This window comes from Rhynchophorus ferrugineus, unplaced genomic scaffold (assembly GCF_030347505.1).
Source record: "Rhynchophorus ferrugineus isolate W39M unplaced genomic scaffold, kcgeb_rfMv2 rfM3, whole genome shotgun sequence".
Lineage (NCBI taxonomy): Eukaryota > Metazoa > Arthropoda > Insecta > Coleoptera > Curculionidae > Rhynchophorus > Rhynchophorus ferrugineus.
Window position 1 is genome coordinate 39,118,486 of NW_027472582.1, and position 18,985 is coordinate 39,137,470.

The 18,985-nt window shown below is 33.5% G+C and overlaps 3 protein-coding genes across 3 annotated transcripts in view; 2 read left to right on the forward strand and 1 right to left on the reverse strand.

Annotated features, from left to right (window-relative positions):
* The window catches only part of LOC143193658 (ATP-dependent DNA helicase PIF1-like), a 187,075-nt gene that overhangs the window by 124,686 nt on the left and 43,404 nt on the right, over nt 1–18,985 (forward strand). The window lies entirely within an intron of this gene.
* On the reverse strand, nt 7,058–8,237 carry LOC143193881 (uncharacterized). The gene is made up of 6 exons (XM_076400315.1): nt 8,125–8,237; nt 7,952–8,066; nt 7,584–7,899; nt 7,403–7,516; nt 7,269–7,335; nt 7,058–7,212 (listed from the first exon to the last, which is right to left on the reverse strand). The coding sequence occupies exons 3-6, from the start codon at nt 7,740–7,742 to the stop codon at nt 7,172–7,174; spliced, it is 381 nt and encodes a 126-aa protein (XP_076256430.1). The 5' UTR covers nt 7,743–7,899; nt 7,952–8,066; nt 8,125–8,237; the 3' UTR covers nt 7,058–7,171.
* On the forward strand, nt 8,412–10,347 carry Phb2 (Prohibitin 2). The gene is made up of 6 exons (XM_076400314.1): nt 8,412–8,669; nt 8,842–8,962; nt 9,015–9,474; nt 9,577–9,654; nt 9,713–9,809; nt 10,144–10,347. Exons 1-6 carry the CDS (start codon nt 8,537–8,539, stop codon nt 10,254–10,256), a joined length of 1,002 nt encoding a protein of 333 aa, XP_076256429.1. The 5' UTR covers nt 8,412–8,536; the 3' UTR covers nt 10,257–10,347.

Genomic DNA, 18,985 nt, shown 5'->3' on the forward strand with positions numbered 1-18,985 from the left:
ATATTTAGTAGAGTTTCTCTGTTAATCAGAGATGACTGGGGAAAATATAACACATCATAAACCTTTTGGACATTTTGTCTGAATAAATCTATGTTTATAAAGGAAAAGAACCCCATTGTCACGTACGACTTCTCATTTTAATTGATAACCATTAATGATATGAAATGTATCTATAAAAGAAATTACAGGCGAATAATAATTAGCTAAATTTCTTAAGATCCGTTCGGCCATTCTGCTACTATAAGGAAGTGTAAGTTATAAGAATAATGAGACATCTAATAAATCAAAATATAATAAATGTTAATTATTAAATCAAAATGAAAACGGACAGATAAAGCAAGCTTTATTCGTTTTTAATGTAAAGATTTAGGCCAACGGTCATGTAGCTTGAGAGCTGTAACTATTATATAATTTTTACTAAGCACATAGCGTTTCATTTGATAAAATATTTTTTAATGGATGTATGTTTTTAATGAAAACGTATCAAATTAAACCTTTTTGTGGCCTCAGTCGAGTCCTACGTTCAAATTCAAGCGTCTTTGACCGCCCTTGCGAGGTACGCTATGCTACCGATGATCGAGCCCTCATGTTTTTGTTGAATAGTTGCATTTTACTCGCCGAGAAATAAAAGTATTTCTTACAACTGATAATTTATTTGTGCCACTCCAGTAGAAATGAGGCGTAATTTCACTTTTTCATGTTCCAGGAAATTGCGAAAAGTTATAGATGTAAATTGTGCTGCTCTATCTGCTACAATTCTTCATGGTCTTTTGTATTCCATTTAGTATTTTTTAAAGAATTGTCTGTCTGCAGTTTTGCGTTTGTAGTCTTGTTGATAATAAGATATAGAAAAAGTATTTTTAAAAATGCATCCTTTATAATCAGAACTTGTGTATAATCCTTGATTTTTGATCGAAGGACCTCCATAATCAATATGTTAAACATATCAACAGGATATTCACTCTGCATGGAATTTTCCCAATACATATATACACTGCTGTGAATACATTTTATGGAAACGAAATGCGGGAACATTTTGATTATGCACTTTTAGTCATCACACGTCTTTTCTATATTAACCTCTTTTTGACCTATCAAACTTTCAGAATATAAATAGGTCATACCTAGTTTCCAATCTATCAGCAGATTTATTTAGTTAAAATTTTAATTATTATGTTTCAGTCTATGACGACATCAAATTCCTAGAGTAATGCCTTATCGTTCACAATTAATAAATTAAAATATCAATGTCAGGTGGTTACATTGAATACCTACCGTATCTCTGTTCCTAGACCTGATAACAACTGAATGGTTTTAATTGCTTATGGAGTTTTCGGATATTTGCTTTTATAATGAAATATATTTCTGCACTACTGTCATAAATCAAATAAATGTTAATATTTTGTCAAAATAGAGCAGTAATAGGGGATTTATAAAGATTGCCTATCTTATTTAGAGGTAGAATTTTATTTTGTTAACAATTTTTAGACCAATAATTAATTTCAGTGGTGCCTGGTTTATTGCAATTGCCACAGACAGATAATGTGGACAGATCCACTGCTCTTATTATCAGAACTACTAATATTCTCAAACTTTACCTTTTTATTTAGAGTGCGTTCCTTCTACCGATGACCCGTTTTTTCATTTTTGAAACACGTACCTCTACTTCGGAAAATCGGATTGGCGTTCTTCTGGAGGTAGCATTTTAGCAAAATCGAAAGAAAATGGCCTTGGTCGCTCCTTTCGTTTGTGACAGTCAAACTTGCTTAAAATTTTTAAAACTTCTCGCTCGTTGCCAGGATTTCGAAATGCCGCTCCAGCTTTAAAATAACATAATCCGTACTCAAGTATACTTGAAACCGTATTCCACGAGAGGTCGTTTTGAAAACGTCTGATCATGCGGAATTTTCGACTTCCGTAGTCACTAATAGATGGGCAGTTTCGGCTTCGTAGTGTTGTTGCATTATATGGAAGTTCACCTGGAGATTCTTTGATATGAACAGCCTTAACTACCATAATGTTATCACCTACCCCTAATCGATTCTTTATATTAACCGCATTTCCAAACCATTCGCCATAAATTAGCTGCTATTATAAGTATCAAATTCTAACAGCATGATTGACGTCATAACTTGTGCATTGGAAGCATCAGATAAAGAAGGTTACCACGCCATACTAGATTTATATACTATGGATGATAAACAAATTTTTTGCGCTGTCGCATTTTTGAAGCGGATGGCCCATCGACTCCTTTGTTACTGTCAACACTTATATCAATAGGGTCGCCCTTTTTTAACTCACTGTTATTTTCCACTGCTGTCAACACTTATGTCAATAGGGTCGCCCCTTTTTAACCCACTGTTATTTTCTATTTCCGTAATATTAGCAAATTGTTCATTTTTTAAAATGTTCACTGTTATTCTAACTACACATACTTGAATTGATTGAATAAGAGTCTCACTTCTGATGTTAGGAATTATGAATAAAGGTCCTATTTGTTTAAATAAAAGTCTTTATTCGATAAAAATACTAGTTTATTCGTCCGATAGGCAAGACCCGACAATGTGTCAATGTCAATCAATAACCAAGGGAGATTGTTCTCGAACCATTCCGTAGTGTTGACATCCTTCATTTATGCTGACTAGTATATGGGTGGTGCACAGGGCCATATCTTGAATTTAAATGCTAACGATTAATGTACTAATGTACAACAATTACCATAAGAAATATTTCTTTAGGTAGATTATTGAAAATATAATGGTTAGAACCACAGGTTGCAAATATTGATCTGCTTGCATTAATATGTACACGACGCTATTTGACAATTTTGTATAATATGAGTAATAACAAAATCAAAGGTAATTAGGTTAATAAGAGTAATCCCAATATAATATAAACACCGAGAAAGTTTAAAATAACTGTTTGGTTTAGCATAACTGTTCATCAGCAAGGTAAATCCTAATTGATACTAAAATTATTCCCAGCTAAGCGACATTAGTAACTGTAAGATAACTCAACACATGTTACAAGAACGGTAATAACTTGAAATATTAAACTTAAAACTTCCTTTTATATGATTTATAAACAAGTAATAAGAATTAATCTCCTACTTAAAATACTTCTTATAAAAAAAGGGATTTCAAGAATATTTTTAGAAATAAAACTTTAGAACTCAAAAGTACTTTGAATCAAGTAATCATCGTAATCAATTGAATTTAAGTAACATAAAACAATATTTGGTTGAATAGAAAAACAGCTCTCAATGCAAATGCATACTTGAATTAATATTTGCTCAAATACATTTATTAGTGGGCAGTAATTTAATAAAATAAATGACTATTCATTCTGGTTTTTAAATGGGAATATTATATACCTTTCCACAATAGGTAAAGATAAAAATATTTCCCGGGAATGTGGTTGTATTATTAGGATAGTTATTATTTAAGATTTTTTTATTGTTATTCTTATCCCATTCGCACGTGGATCGAATTAATAAATGCGGTTATATTAATAAAATAAACTTTTTCTCTAATTTTCCAGGATTTACTTAAATCCGAAAACAACAAGTTTTCTATTAAACTATGGCATTTTCGAATCGAGTAAGATTTTTACCAGATCTTCGCTTAGAAAACAATAAACTTACTAATTTTGTAATAAATTTTTTAAAAATTAATTACATCTTATATTAGATATGTTTAGTAGAAACTTAATTTACAAATTAATTTATTACTACTGTTCTGTTGTACTTGCATTAATACACAAACAAGGCCTGGGGTATTAATACATCAGTATGCATTTCCCAAATTAAAATAAAACTAATTTACTTAAGCTAAAGTTCAGAATATACTTATATACTAAAGTTCGTGTAGTTTGGTTCACTTCAATCTTCTGATTTTCTGCGTGTTGCCCAGTAGCTGTTGTATTGCTTCCACGTTCCTGTGATTTAGTAAATTTATTTCATGTTTTAAGGTAAAATCTTGGATCACTTCGTATATCCATTTGATTCCGAGGTTATCTTGCAGTTCTGTTGGTTATATAGCGATAGGCATTGGCAATTAATCGTGGACCATTGTTTTGGGTGCCATATTTTTAATATATTTGCACCCCATAGGTCCAAATTGGCTTTATAATTGACTGATAAACAAATCTCTTTGATTTTAGGTCAAGTAGGGAGTATCTTCCGACTAACCAGTACAATAGCTTGACTTTGAGCCTAATCTGCTCTGCTTTTTGTCTAACATGATTTTTTCAATTTACCCTACCATCGAGATATATTCCGAGCTGATTCTGCTTGAGGAGTCCGTCAAGTATAATTAGGTTTTTGTCATTTTGCAATAACGCAAAATTAATATGAACAGATCTTGTTGACCGCTATTTGTACTGCTTTTACAGCCTTAGACAGACATCTTTTGCCATAATAACTGTATCGTCGGCAAATGTTCCAAGTATTATTTCTTTTATTGTTGGGATATCAGCAGTATGGAGCAGACATACTAGTGGTCCTAAAACACTATCTTGTGAAACTCCAGCCGAAAAGGTTTAAGTATTGACAATGTCCCTTCATGCGAGACTCTAAATTTTCTTTCGAAAACATATGATTCGCTCATGTTGTAAATTAATCCCAAATGCCGTACCTGGTCAAAAGCTTGTGAGATGTCCAGGAATATTGCAGGGCAGTATTTCTTTTCTTCGAAAGCCTTTTCAACAATCGCTGTTACTCTGTGCACTTGGTTGATTGTCGAGTGGTGATTTCGAAATCCAAGCTGGAAATAGGCCTGTAAGATCCAACTTGTCCTGCCGATTTGTCAGGTTTTTTAAACATAATTATTCGAGCAACTTTAAGACATTCCGTAATATGCTTCAGTCTCAAACAGGCATTGAACATATATGTCAACATGATTATTTCTTTTCGTGGCAAATATTTTAATAACCCAGGTGAAATATCATCAATTCTCTCTTGCTGTCGGGTAGCTTCTTTTGCAACAGACCGAGTTTATTCAATTATAGTTCGGGTTTGCAGCTCAAGATCGTCTAGTTTTGAGTCTTAGGTTTAAACTAATTTGTTCCTGTATTATAAGTCTAAATTTATCCTAGTTGTAAGATTAGGCCTTTTTATTTTTTTCAGAATTGTTGCGCTTAGTATTAACAATACTCAAGTGTGATCAGATAGTTCGCACACGCTCTTGATTTGTATTTGATGTGATGAGATGCCTTTCGAAATGTAAAAGTCCAGTAGGTCTGGCATTTTATTACTCTCGGTGGGCCAGTAAGTGATTTCACGCCCTTAAAAGTTACAATTAGTAATATTTGTTGCTGCCTACAATTCGTTTCCGTTTCCAGGTATTATTAATCGTATTCCCCAGCCTGTGTGATTAACATTAAAGTCCACTCCAATAATAAACCTTGGACCTAATTTTAAAAATAAATCTGTATAGTTGTTATTTGTATCTTGGTGGACAGTATAAAGCTCCTATGTTTATTTCAGCGCCGTTCCTTTCAATGCTAACTATCGTAGCTTGTATTTTTCTTTTTTTTTATCTCGTCTTGTTGGAAATGCTATAGATTTTGTTTTATTATTATAGCTGTTTCGCCTCGAACACGTTCACGGGAGTGTACTGTACAGTATTCATCATAACCCCGTATTTTAATGTATTTTTTTAGAATAATGAGTCTCCGATATGAGAGCCATTTCTTTTCAGAAATATTTCCAGTTCCCGGGCTCGCTGATTTAGCCCATTTGCGTTCCATGTTATAATTCTTAAGCACGAATATTACTCATTTTTGTTTTGGGAGCCCGCTAATTTTTCTACCCTGTTTGATAAATGACTAAAATTGTGTCGCATTTCAGTCTGAGTAATGAAACTCACTTGATATAAAAAAATAGTTTTCAAATAATCATTTCTTCAGACAAATGTTCAACAATTACGAGTTTGGAAATAAAAAACTGCAGCGACGCATCTAGGTCAATGGAAAAAGACAGATGAATTGGCTAGATACAGGCATAATTTAAAAAGTTAAAAAACAAATTATTAAAATATAAGATATGATGAATTTCCAAAGCGAGTTTATATAAATCTCAGATACTAATTAATAAATGTTCTGTTTTAATCTTTGACATTTTGACACTTTTTCTGAGATTTATGCTGGAAAAAAATTAACCAAATTATTTTCAAGCCTTTTTCGAAGTAGGCTTTACATCATTAAGAGAGTATGGCAGAGATTGGAACAAATGAGGCAAACGTTCGGGCTATAGTAGATACATAAAAACTTGCAATTCTATCTCTCTTAATGTTTGTCCAGTCACCAAAGATGTGTGTTCTCTAACGCTGTCATGACGGAAGACAACACTTGTTGTCATACATAATCCATTTTTCATCGGCCGCATTCGTTTTACCAACAATTTAAAATAAAATCTCCATAAATTAAAATTTTCACTGTTTATTCATGGGATTTTTTTTGGTATCTAATCTTATGTAAATGGTTCAGAACTGTTTTATGGCCAACGCTCAATGTCGAATTGTTCTTGGGAGATTAAATATGTCACTCTAAACACTTTCAATATTTACTGACTAGACGAGATTCATTTTCAACATCGAAATATCTGGACCAAAAACGAGTAATCATCATCATTCAATTTTTGGTTTGAGTTTGGGTTTAAACCTGTCTATTAGGAAAAGTCAAATTAAATCAAATATAAAAATAACTCCAATGCAGCTAGATTCACTAGAAACATTCAAGTTTATTGCAAAAAAAAAGCTAAAGAAAGTTGTGAATATTCCATTATGGATTCCTAGCATGGAGAATTAATTGGATAATTCATATCCATAAAATATAAAAAAAAACAAATGCTATGATAATTATTATAAGAAAGAAAATTTACGAATTATGGGTGATGTACTAATACACTAGCCTGGTTTGAAAAAACAGTCATTTATATCATGTTCCATATAGCTAAAAAAGAACTTTGATTACAATCAGTAACTAATAGAAAACCAGCAACTTAATACTATATATTACAACTTACTAAAAATATTAAGTGATTTAAATAAATAGAAACTTTCGATTACAAATATTTATTAATTAGATTTCAATTATATTCAAATGTTTTGTTTCCTAAAACAAAACATATATAACAATAACAAGAAAAAATAAGGTAAACTATGGTTCAAGATCATTCAAATTCCTCTTGAGATAGCTCTGCTATAATATATTCTGTAATAAATTATAAATAATACAACCTAAAAGTTATAAGAGGTAGGCATACATACCATCATCATCATTACCATCTGGATCATAGTCAGAATCAGACTCGCTTCCTGTCATGATGGAGGAATCCTAAAATAATTATTCTTATAAAAACATTTAATTAAAACATATTACAGATTAAAATATTTGCACATACTTCAGATATATCATCATTTTCACTCTCCTCCCACCTAACTAGTCCACTTATATAATTACTATGTAGGACGTAACTATCTATTACAAAGTTTTCAGTAGCCTGATTCAATGTGGACTAAAACCCACACCCATTCATAAATAATTTAATATTTTTATATTTGTATTAGATAGAATTTACTTACAGCACTGTCTACATCATTATTATCATCTTCATTGGGATCATTGTTAATACTAAAGTCAAATTCATCATCTTCATCAACATTAACATCATAGTTAATGTTAAACACCAGTTCATCATCTCCACACAAATCTTCTAAAGGATTTCCAATAAAATCCAACATTTTAATATTATTAAAGTGATTCAGATGTAGATTTCTTTATTCGAAAGGGTTTTACAACAATATGTTTTCCTTCAATTATAACTTTTTTTAGGTCTTTCTGAGCTTCTTCTAATGCCAATTTATCTTTGAAGTCAACAGTACACCAACGCCTAGATTTCTAAAAACAGAACTTACTTAGAAATATATTTTTGTAATCAGCTAAACCATACCTGCCGGGGTAAATGTATTTGATCAATGTTTGGATGAAGATTTGAAATTTGTTCTTTATCAATTATTTTAATTGGTAAACGTATATATAAACTATATCTCTTCTCAGGATCGAGTCTAAAATATAAAATATATATATATTTTATAAATAAATGATAAAATGTTTATATTTTACTTCATTCCAAAAATTTAAACAGCAAAAGCAAAGCTCGTGCTCAACACATAACAAACAAAATGAAAATATTGAACAGTGGTACCAACAGTTGTGCGGAAAATATCCCCAATAAAATATGACTTATCTGTTCTGGAAATATCTGTTAAATATGACTAAAATATATTACGTAACGTCATATTAATACATTTTGTTAGTAATTTTGATTTCAATGAAACTCATTTAACTAAATAAATAAGATCATTTAATTTATTGCATCACTTTAAGTCATAATTTTATATTATAATGGTACATTGGTATCCCTGAAATTCAATGAAAAGCACTAAGATTTATAAGTTCATTTGTTGGACCTCGTGTGTTTTCCATTTGTAATTAATTTTGGAATTCTTAAATATTTATAAACCATAAAACTGAAATGGCACAAAGTAAACTTAATGATTTAGCCGGTAAATTTGGTAAAGGAGGTCCACCAGGTTTAGGACTGGGAATTAAGTTGTTAGCGCTTGGAGGTATTGCGGCTTATGGAGTCTCACAGTCAATGTACACTGGTAATTAAAATTGTATTATATATTTCAGTAAATATTTTATGAAAATGTATCTAGTATTGCTTTAATTATTAAAATATTCTTAGTTTTTATTCAGCATTTAAATTTCATTTCATTGTGAAAAATAAAGGTTAATTTTTCTTTTATTATAATTATATATTACGTTTCGTTTTAGTTGAAGGTGGTCATCGAGCAATATTATTTAATAGAATAGGTGGTATACAACAAGAAATTTACACAGAAGGATTACATTTTCGAATGCCTTGGTTTCAGTACCCAATTATTTTTGATATACGGTAGTACTTGGACAAAATTGTGTAATAATTGTTTATAAATTAATTTTTTTAGGTCAAGACCAAGAAAAATATCTTCTCCAACTGGTTCAAAAGATTTACAAATGATTAATATATCACTTCGAGTACTTTCCAGGCCAAATGCGAACCAACTACCTACAGTTTACAGACAGCTTGGTTTAGATTATGATGAGAAAGTCCTTCCTTCAATTTGCAATGAGGTTTTAAAATCTGTTGTTGCAAAATTCAATGCAGCACAGTTGATTACACAGAGACAGCAAGTTTCCTTATTAGTTCGTCGAGAACTGGTTGAAAGAGCACAAGATTTTAATATAATACTAGATGATGTTTCAATAACAGAATTGTCATTTGGTAAAGAATATACAGCTGCTGTTGAAGCTAAACAGGTAGCTCAACAAGAAGCTCAGAGAGCGGCATTTGTTGTTGAAAGAGCTAAGCAAGAGAGACAGCAAAAAATTGTGCAAGCTGAAGGTGAAGCAGAAGCTGCTCAAATGATATCCTTTTTTATGTCTTATTTCCAAATTTAATCAAATAGATTTCATAATTAAATTGATTGTTAAACAATATAAAGAATATTTTTCTTAACAATATTTTACTTAGGTGAAGCTATTTCGCAAAACCCTGGTTATTTAAAATTAAGGAAGATCAGAGCTGCTCAAAATATCTCCAGAACAGTAAGTAACTGGTTTTCTCAGTAGTGGTTTGGCATTTTTAATATATATTTTTTTATAGATTGCAAATTCTCAGAATAAAGTGTATTTGAATGGAAATAGTTTGATGCTTAACATTTCTGATAAAGAGTTTGACGATCAAAGCAATAAGTTAAAAAGTAAGAGTTAAATATTAATATTCTGAAATTAGTTCCCTCTTAATGCAGATTCTCAAGTGTTTAATCCATAAAGGTCTAAAAGGGTTAGAAGATGAAAAAAACCTAAATTTATATTATTTTCTAGGTTTATAATTGTAAGAATCATAAGACTTTTAAGACAATGAAAGAAATTTGTCTGAATATTGCATTGTTGTTATTGCCTTATTGTATATATTCAATAAATCATTTATAAAGAATAATGATGTTTTGTTGGTTGATTAAAAAAAAAACGAAAAATAACTCTAACAGAAAATTCTTTAACAATTGTGTAATTATTTTTCGTTTTTTTTTGTAGGTTTAGATGGGCCTAGAGACTTTGATGCTATGTTGGATAATACCAAAAATATGTCCATTTTAACATTATCTACGTTTGCTGCAGATAGATTATCCCCAAAAAATTATAAATAACTTTGTTTTTTACAATGAATTTTATTTTTTTATATCGAATCGTAGTTGCTTATAATAATTTTTCAATATATATTTTTTACAGCAAAATAAAGTTTTATTATTAAACGAATTTAATTTTAAAATTTTATAGCTATATTTTACGAATTATAGAAGTTTTTTAAAACAGAAAGTAATTTTATGATTTTTTATAAAGTTTTTTAAAAAATGTTTAAAGCGGTAGATGTGTCAGGTTGAAATGGAGAATTTATTCAAATATACTAGTAACTAGTGTTTTTTTTAGGTATTTAATATATCATTGATTTGATATATATTTCACGTGTTTGAGTTATTAAAATTTTCATATTAGTGAGTTGTAAAATAATCACTAAAATATTTATAATATCTATATAATATTATAGGTATACTATTAAAATATGTCTTACGTAGATAAGATTAAGCGAGTTGATATATACTTGTTTAATATTTCTCACATGCTCATACTAGATACTTGGTTGAATTATTAAATTACTTCATTCTTAGGTTTAAAGGACGATGGTATTTTAAGAATGGATGATTGCCCAGTGTTCAATATAATTCGAGAAAAATACAAGACAACTTAATGAGTTATTTGTTATATGAAAAAGTTACTGATATTTTAGTCTTCATAATGTTAATTAAATATATTGTTTGTTTAAAATAAGTGTAAATGGGACACTATGGCTCATATTTTCCCTGCGCCTCTGTGTCTATTTCCTTCCTCAAGGTAAAAGTATATTTTCATATCCTGTTTTCCGTCTGGCATTGGACGTAATGTGAATAAATTTTATTGTAAAATCAAAACAAAAGGCGACATTACGCCTACTTCTAACTGCAGTTTCAGTCCATAATATGATAATAATAAGGAAACGGCTAACATTACCGTATCCATCTATTTACTTCAACTTACTATTCGAATAGCAAACATATTCTGCGTATGTATATTACTGACAAAAAAAAACAGAAAATATTATATTGAAGGTCGAAACATAAGCATTCCAAGTTGTAAGTGTACAAATACTATTGTTTAATATGTCAGATTGGTTTGAAGATTGTTTTATGATTTGAAAGGCACTAGAAGTATATTTCATAAATCAATATAATTCGTCTCAATTTCCACATACTTACTTCTATGTTTGTCAATTTTTTGTGGCTTGGTTACAAGAGTGGAGAAAATGCTTTATGCATACCCATCTTCTACGAGACTCAAAATGGAAGTTTGTAGAATTGGACCCGTCATACAGCGTGCTCGCATACGCCACTAAGTTATATTTCTTACTTACTTTGAAACATAATAACATAATTTATGTTCCTTCGTTTTATGGCACCCATAACGGGTTAATATTTAGAGGTCATGAGGGCTCGGTAGGAGTTCTTTGAAACGAAACTATCTAGCTAGGATCCCACGGTGCAGAAATTAAGGTAATAAGTGGTCTAGCGGGTGTATGTAACAAATTTAATATAGACAACAAGCACTTGATTGGTAATGAAAGCGTGCTCGATCTGCAAATAAGCGAATGCAGAACATTTTTTCATAACCTTTTTGTAAGGCTACCTGGATATGGGCATCAGCGATCTGTCATATATCCATTTCTCCCGTTTTAAAAGCTAGTACCGTATTACCCTCAGTGAACATGAGATCTAGAAAATCACACTACATGAAGCTAATTTTTATGTAAAATATCTTATTCTAAAGTTTGTGTATGTTAATTAATCAAATCAGATTGCGTTAAACGTGTAAGACTACGCATTTCACTATTATTTCGCACATTTAGCCGATTGCAAGCACATTAGGGTGCAACACTTTCGATGTGCTTAACACTCCTTATGAGTTCTAAAGAGATATCACGCTGGATCACTTCATTAGAGGCATCAACAATAACACGTAACATTTAATTTGGAGTCTTTGAATGATGGCTAAATTAGACTTGCCAGTCCAATCCCATGGTTGGATTCCATATGACCAAATAGGTTTAAGTATAGCAATAGTTTATTATCTAATGATAAATTGGATTTGGGCACGATAGGCCAATATATTTAATATAGTTTAAGTCCTAGTTGCCTTCGTTTTGCAAGTGTGCGCTTTTTCTAAGATGAACATCGGTCTATATGCATGTTAAGACATTTAGCATCCTCTAAGATAATTAGCCTGCGGGAGTTGACAAATATTGCTATTCCCTGGTAGACCTATTCCTTTGCGCTGTATAATAGGTATATGGGGTAGATTTTCTTTTATTTAGGTGTCGAGGTTCTTTGGTGTTGTTATTGGATCTTCCCCTGATGCTAAGAATGTCGTGGCGACTGTAAATGGTGCTATAGTAGCCAGTGCCATAGCAGCTATTAGCAGTTGACATATTCCGGATATTTCCCGCTTTGAAAATCATTTTGGCTACTTATATAGGGACGTTAGGAAAATAATTCATTTGTAATATTACGTTGAATATGAATGTTTTTAATCACAATCACGCCCTTCTCTAATAGGTACTGTAAAAAAAATTACTAGATAAAATCCGCAGAAGCTATTTTTATAATTAATGTTTTTGTTATTTAACTTCTCTGACAATGATAATGGGTTTCTCGTGGCGTAGGTCTAAAGGGGAACTTTAGGAAATTGATAATTTTCTTCAACTTTAGTACATTTTTTAGGTGATTAAATAAGATATCAGCCTTTACTTTACTATTTCTGAACCATTTATTGTCATTGTTTTTAATTCCAACTAAGTTGATTATACTGTTGGGGAATTTTGAGTTTCCTTGTTGCTTTCCATAATTATCTGTAGTCTCACTTGCTATCAAATTTTTCGAGTATTCTTGAATTCTTTGATTTTTTTGTTTTGTGTTAACTCTTCAGCTCTATCGCTTTATTAAATTTTCTTTTATATGATTCAGTTCTTTGTTGTTGCCAATTCTTGCGTAACTTTCTTTTTTAACAATTTCTTGTTGAATTTTAGATGATATATAGTTTTTCCTTGGAGATTATTATCAGGAATCACGTTATGTTTGTTGCCTCTGTCTCATCAATTTCTATCTTTAAAGATAAGTTTAGATAAATGCTTCTGTCTAGATTTTCCTTAAATAGTGGCCAATTAGCCTAATTATTATACAGAGAAGGAGGCTTATTTCTGAAAATACTGTTTTATTACTGCTGAATGATTATATGATTGATCAAAACATGATTGTGCATGACACTGTATCAATATTTTTTGTGACAAATATTAGGTGGTGGGTTTCTATCTGATGATTTAATGATTTATGTATTCAAAAATGATTATGGCTGATATATTTTGTATGATAAAACTTATAATTGGGAATTCGCAGTGTTTATCTGTAGTGTGTTTGGGAAACCATCATTATGTCAATGTTTAGTTCAGTTAAGAACATTTTTAGTTCCTTGGCGTGTTGTTGGATGTCATTTGGATTCCAGATGGCGATTCTTTATTTTAGGTAATCAGCCATTAGGTAAATTTACTGACGACAGTGGTGAGTAGACTAAGCATTGTACTCATTAGTTCCATTAGTTTAATCATCATTTCTTCAGTTTAGTGATGTTGCTGGCAGCTTAAATAGGTTGTGGTGTTGTTTGAATATTACTTTTATCAATCTTTGGAGCATACGATGTATTTGGTTGACTGATCTATCGAGTAGACTAGTTGGTGTGAGCTATTTTTGTTGGTGTTAATGGCTTTTTTTCCTGTAACGCGGGATACATGTTTTTGTTGGAGTTGCTTGTGAACCACGCAACCCTTTAAATTCGCTGGGTGATTACCGTTACACTTAACACTTTTACATTTATCGACTCGAACTTTACATTGGCAGTTTATAGTTGCATATTCTTCTGCGCATCTTACGCATGTATACGATTTGCGGCAGTATGCTTTTTGTGAAACCATGCGCTTAACACATTCCACACTGTGAAATGAATGTGGTGGTTCACATTTAATAATACTATTTTATAATTTATTGTCTTTATTACTTTCTTTAGCGCCTTACTATATTTTTTTGCTTTGAGGTCTTCATAAAAAATTGCAAAGGCTTTTTCCATAGTATGTCTAATAGCATGTATATTTATTGGATGACTTTATTCAGCTAGAGCTTAATGATGTTAAAGTCCGTAAAGTAGTGTAAGCCTTTTAGTACGAGTTTTAAACTTATTTAAAATTTTGGTCTGAATGTATAATTCTGTGTATTTCTTTTATCTAATTATTGTAGTTTTGTTTTCATTGCTTCAACACCTACTATTCATTATTTTAATTATTTAGCAAAAAAATTAATAAGTGCAGGTGATAGCTCTAAAGAATACCCAATAATAGCACAATAGCCAGTTGGGAACTGTGAGAATAGTCTTATTGAAAAGTGCCCTCTATTTTCTAAGACAAATCAAAATTGTATCGGTAACAAACCTGTTGAAAAATGTTATGATGATAATTTTAAAATACTAATGCCAATATATTTGGCAGGGCTACCAATATATTCATTTTATATAGTTGATAGTAACTAAAATACAAAAAATGTTTAAATCATATGCATTTGATGATGCATATTTGATTTTCTTAAACTTTGAGCAGCTCTGTGGAATAAAATAGTCTATCTGGTTTTTATAAAATTATCTTGTAACATTTGGGAAAGTAAAATGTACAAATTATATTTAAAGTTTATTTTCATAATAGCCTTACAAATTTAAAAGCATGTGCAACAGCAATACTGCATCAAGTACTTTACAAAATCTGTGTTTACACATGGTTTAACGCAGTTTTCCTGTGAATTCTAAAATTAAATCTCTGCTTATTTTCTTTTACTTTACTTGATTTCAGTGACAACATTTGGATTCATGCAATGTCTGTACGTGAGGACTGTCCGACATGTTTGAAACTTCTGTTTGCCATAACATACATGTGTATCAGGTATTTACCTGTTTATAAAAACTTGAGTAAATCACGTTATTCAATCAGATATGTATAAGTTACCCTTAGCCTGGCGAAGTATAGCCCATTGAACTATTGGATGTACAAGAAATCAGATATTTGATATTGGCTTTTCGTAATCTCATCATGATGGTATTTGATTGACACTTATTGAAGGCTTGAATTTAGTTAATATAATATATTTCTTTGTATTTTGAGGAAATATGGATGTTCAGTAGTGAACAGAAGTGATTGTGCAGTGAGTTCAGTTGGAAACCCATTTTCTTCCGTTTGGTTGGCATCAAATCTTGTAAAAATGTTTAGTACACACACTTCATGCGTACAAAAAATAACAAAATCATTAGGAACTTATATATACAATAAGCAAAACAAATTAGGCTTAACCTTAAATGTTATCAAGAGTGTTATTTACTTCGATCTTATTTTAATTACATTCTAGATATATTTTAAGGTACTTAAAATAGTAAATACTTACATTAAAATGGCCTTATTGTTGTGAATATATTATCGATGTGCAGTCATAAAGTGTAACCAAAACAACGACAACATTCGCAGATTTGGAGCGTTTTAGTGCAAATTAAAATCGCACGTCAATTTTTCTTTAAAATCCTTTTTACTTCACAAATAACTTCGGGCCGATTTGCACGCTGGTTTTTTTATGTTTATTGGTTTCTGTCACCAATGAACAGTGACCCTGGTTTGTTTTCACACAATCTGTTCATTCGGACTTTTCAATATATTTTATTATTATTTTGTAGTCCACTGTATGGCGATAATGTTGCGATAGTGACGTTGGCGAATCCTGCTAGGGTATGATTTTAAATTTGATTATGATTGGTTAAAATTGTGATTGTCCATAAGGTAAGTACAAAACACACATAATCATCCCGGTCACCCAATAACCAAGCTAGATAAGACCAGTTCCGTGCTAGCTCTCGAAGAGAACGGTCGTATCCGGTCCGCCGAACCTACCTGCGCTTCCGAGAATTACCCGAAACTTTCTCTAAGACGGTCGATCCGTTATCACGTTTTCACCAGTGCCTATGTAAAAAAAGCGCCGAAAAGGCGCATTTACAGACAAGGCAATGGCGTCATGTACGTCAGAGCCGACGTCGCCTCCTGAGCATAATCCCAGCTTTCCTAACTCAAATGGACCATCTCTCGAAGACAGCCGAGAAGTGCTCATAATAGATTTAACAAAATAGAAAGAAGACCTGCGAAAGCAGATAGCTGACGTTAAAACGTTCGCAAAAGCACAAACAGACGCCCTGAACAAACAGACGGAAAAGCTAGAAAAGAGCGAAAAGGCTTCCGAAGATCTCAAGGAAGAAATCAAAATTCTCACAGCTACGATAACAGAATTCATGAAGTATCAAAAAGATGCCATGGAAGTAAAGACTCCCGCTGCCACAGAAACCCAGACACCAGCTAAACCGGCACAACAGTCAGACCAAACTGAAGACCAAGACGACGGTTTCACCTTGGTGGGAAAAAGAAAAAGAGGGCCCGTCACTCCACCTCAGGAAACCTAGCTGCCGAAGGCCGGCAACAAGGGAAAACAGGCTCCCAAATCACAACCCAATCCGGTAGCCAAGCCGGCAACTAAATCTACCCAATCGAAAGCCAAGGCTAACGTACAGCCTTCGATTACAAAATTTTCCACCAGACCAGTACAAAACAAGCCGACCACCAAGACGGCCCCACAGCCAGTACCGAAACAAGTTACCACAAGACCAACCCAGCCTGCGCAGGTAAGTAGCCAGGCCACTAAACCAGTCTTAACCTCCACAGCAAAAACAGTGCCAACCGTTTCGGCAACTGTTTCTCAAAGCCCCAAGGGAAAAAATTCCGCCTATAGTGCTCCGTGACAAGAAGAGGTTCATGAAGCTCATTAGAATTACTAAGGCACAATCAATAGACACTATAACCCGAAACAAAAAGGAGGGCATTTTCTTATTCGTCGCCACAAGCGACAATTACCGTAAACTCACTACCCTGCTCGAGGAAAGGAATTACCCTTACCACTTCTTCTGTCATCCGGAGGAGAGAGCATTCCGGGTACTAATAAGAAACATCCCAGAATCACTCTGCATTGACGAAGTACGTGAACTTCTCTTTGATCAAGGCTTCCATCCCAAATTTGTGCAAAGATGGAAATTAAAATCCGGGATAGAACTAACAATTGTTCAGGTAGTTGTCCATCGCGAAGAGCGACAGATCATATATATGACCAAACTCGGCGTCATCACAGTGAAGGTCGAGGTCCAGAGGGGAAACGGCCAGCCAGTGCAGTGCTTCAACTGCCAGCTTTTCGGGCACTCCAGCTCATATTGTCGAGCCCCCCTACGGTGCGTCAAATGTGCCGGGCATCACGACACTAGATCCTGTACCAAAATCCCAGAAGCACCTCCAAAGTGCAGCAATTGCGGTGAAATTCATACCGCAAACTTCAGCGGTTGCAGCTGCCGTCCTGCTCCAAGAAAACCAAAAATTCCGACCGAATCCAAGCCTCCACAAGGTTCTGCATGGAGTAACCAAGGTGGCAGGAAGCTAGCCCAAGAATTAGCCAGCGCCACCCAGCCTGCTCCAACTCAAACTCCTGCTCCAACCAATACACCGGACCTTAACTCCACAATGCAGGCGTTTACCGACCCGCAGGCTTTCCTGCAAGTGATCGCCCTGGCTCACCAACTTGCTCGTCTTTTTCCAAATGTCGCCGCCTAAGTGGCAACACTTACCTGTCTCTATAACTTCCAGCAGCCTTTTAACTCTTCGAAATGGCTGTTCCGAAATCTCTTATACTGATGACATGGAATGCAAATAGCTTACGCGGAAAGCAAGCGGAATTGGAAGACGTCATGACATTCTATGACGTCGACATCGTTCTCATCCAGGAAACTTTCCTGAAATCTTCGCATCGTCTCTCTTTCGAACACTTTTTTGTCTACAGAAACGATAGAACTCCGGGTGGAGGCGGTGGAACCGCCATTCTCGTCAGAAAAGGAGTCAAACACGAGCTCCTTCCATCGTTATCAGTAAACAACTTCGAAACAACCTCCATTAAAATCGATATCCAAGAACGTCCCTTCGTGATTACATCTCTGTACAGGAAATCTTCTGCATTCAACTATGCCGAATACCGATCACTCGTAGAAGGAAAATTTCCGAAAATAATAGGTGGCGACTTCAACGCCCACCATCCCACCTGGGGGTGTTCCAGAGCGAATCCCGCAGGTAACGCCATCGTAGCTCTAAGTGCAGATCTGGGCTACGATCTTGCCTTGCCAGATGAACCCACCCATCACCCTAGTACAGTCTCTCAAGGCGCAGCAAGAATCCTTGATTTCTTTATTCTTTAAGACGTAAATCGCCATTCCGAAGTACGAGTCCTTGACGAACTAGACTCTGATCATCGTCCGGTCCTTCTCAAACTCGGAAACTGCGCCACCACTCAAGTCCCACTAACAATATTCAGGAAAAAAACCGACTGGAAAAACTACCAATCTCTTCTCCTGAAATCCGATCCAATTCCGAAAATTAACACACCAGAACACCTCGAGGAAGCCGTACTCAAGCTAACTCGCGACATTCAGTCTGCTCACGAATCTGCCACAGTCAAAATTTCATCACAACCCTAGCCGTGGAAAAACAACCTTCCCGCTTCTCTTAAACGTGAAAATCGCATCAAAAACGGTTTATGCAGATTAGCTCGATTCATCCTTGATGCTGCAGACAAAAGGGAGGCGAACAGAGCATGCAAGAGGGTAAGGGCGGCCGTCTCGACTTGGCGAG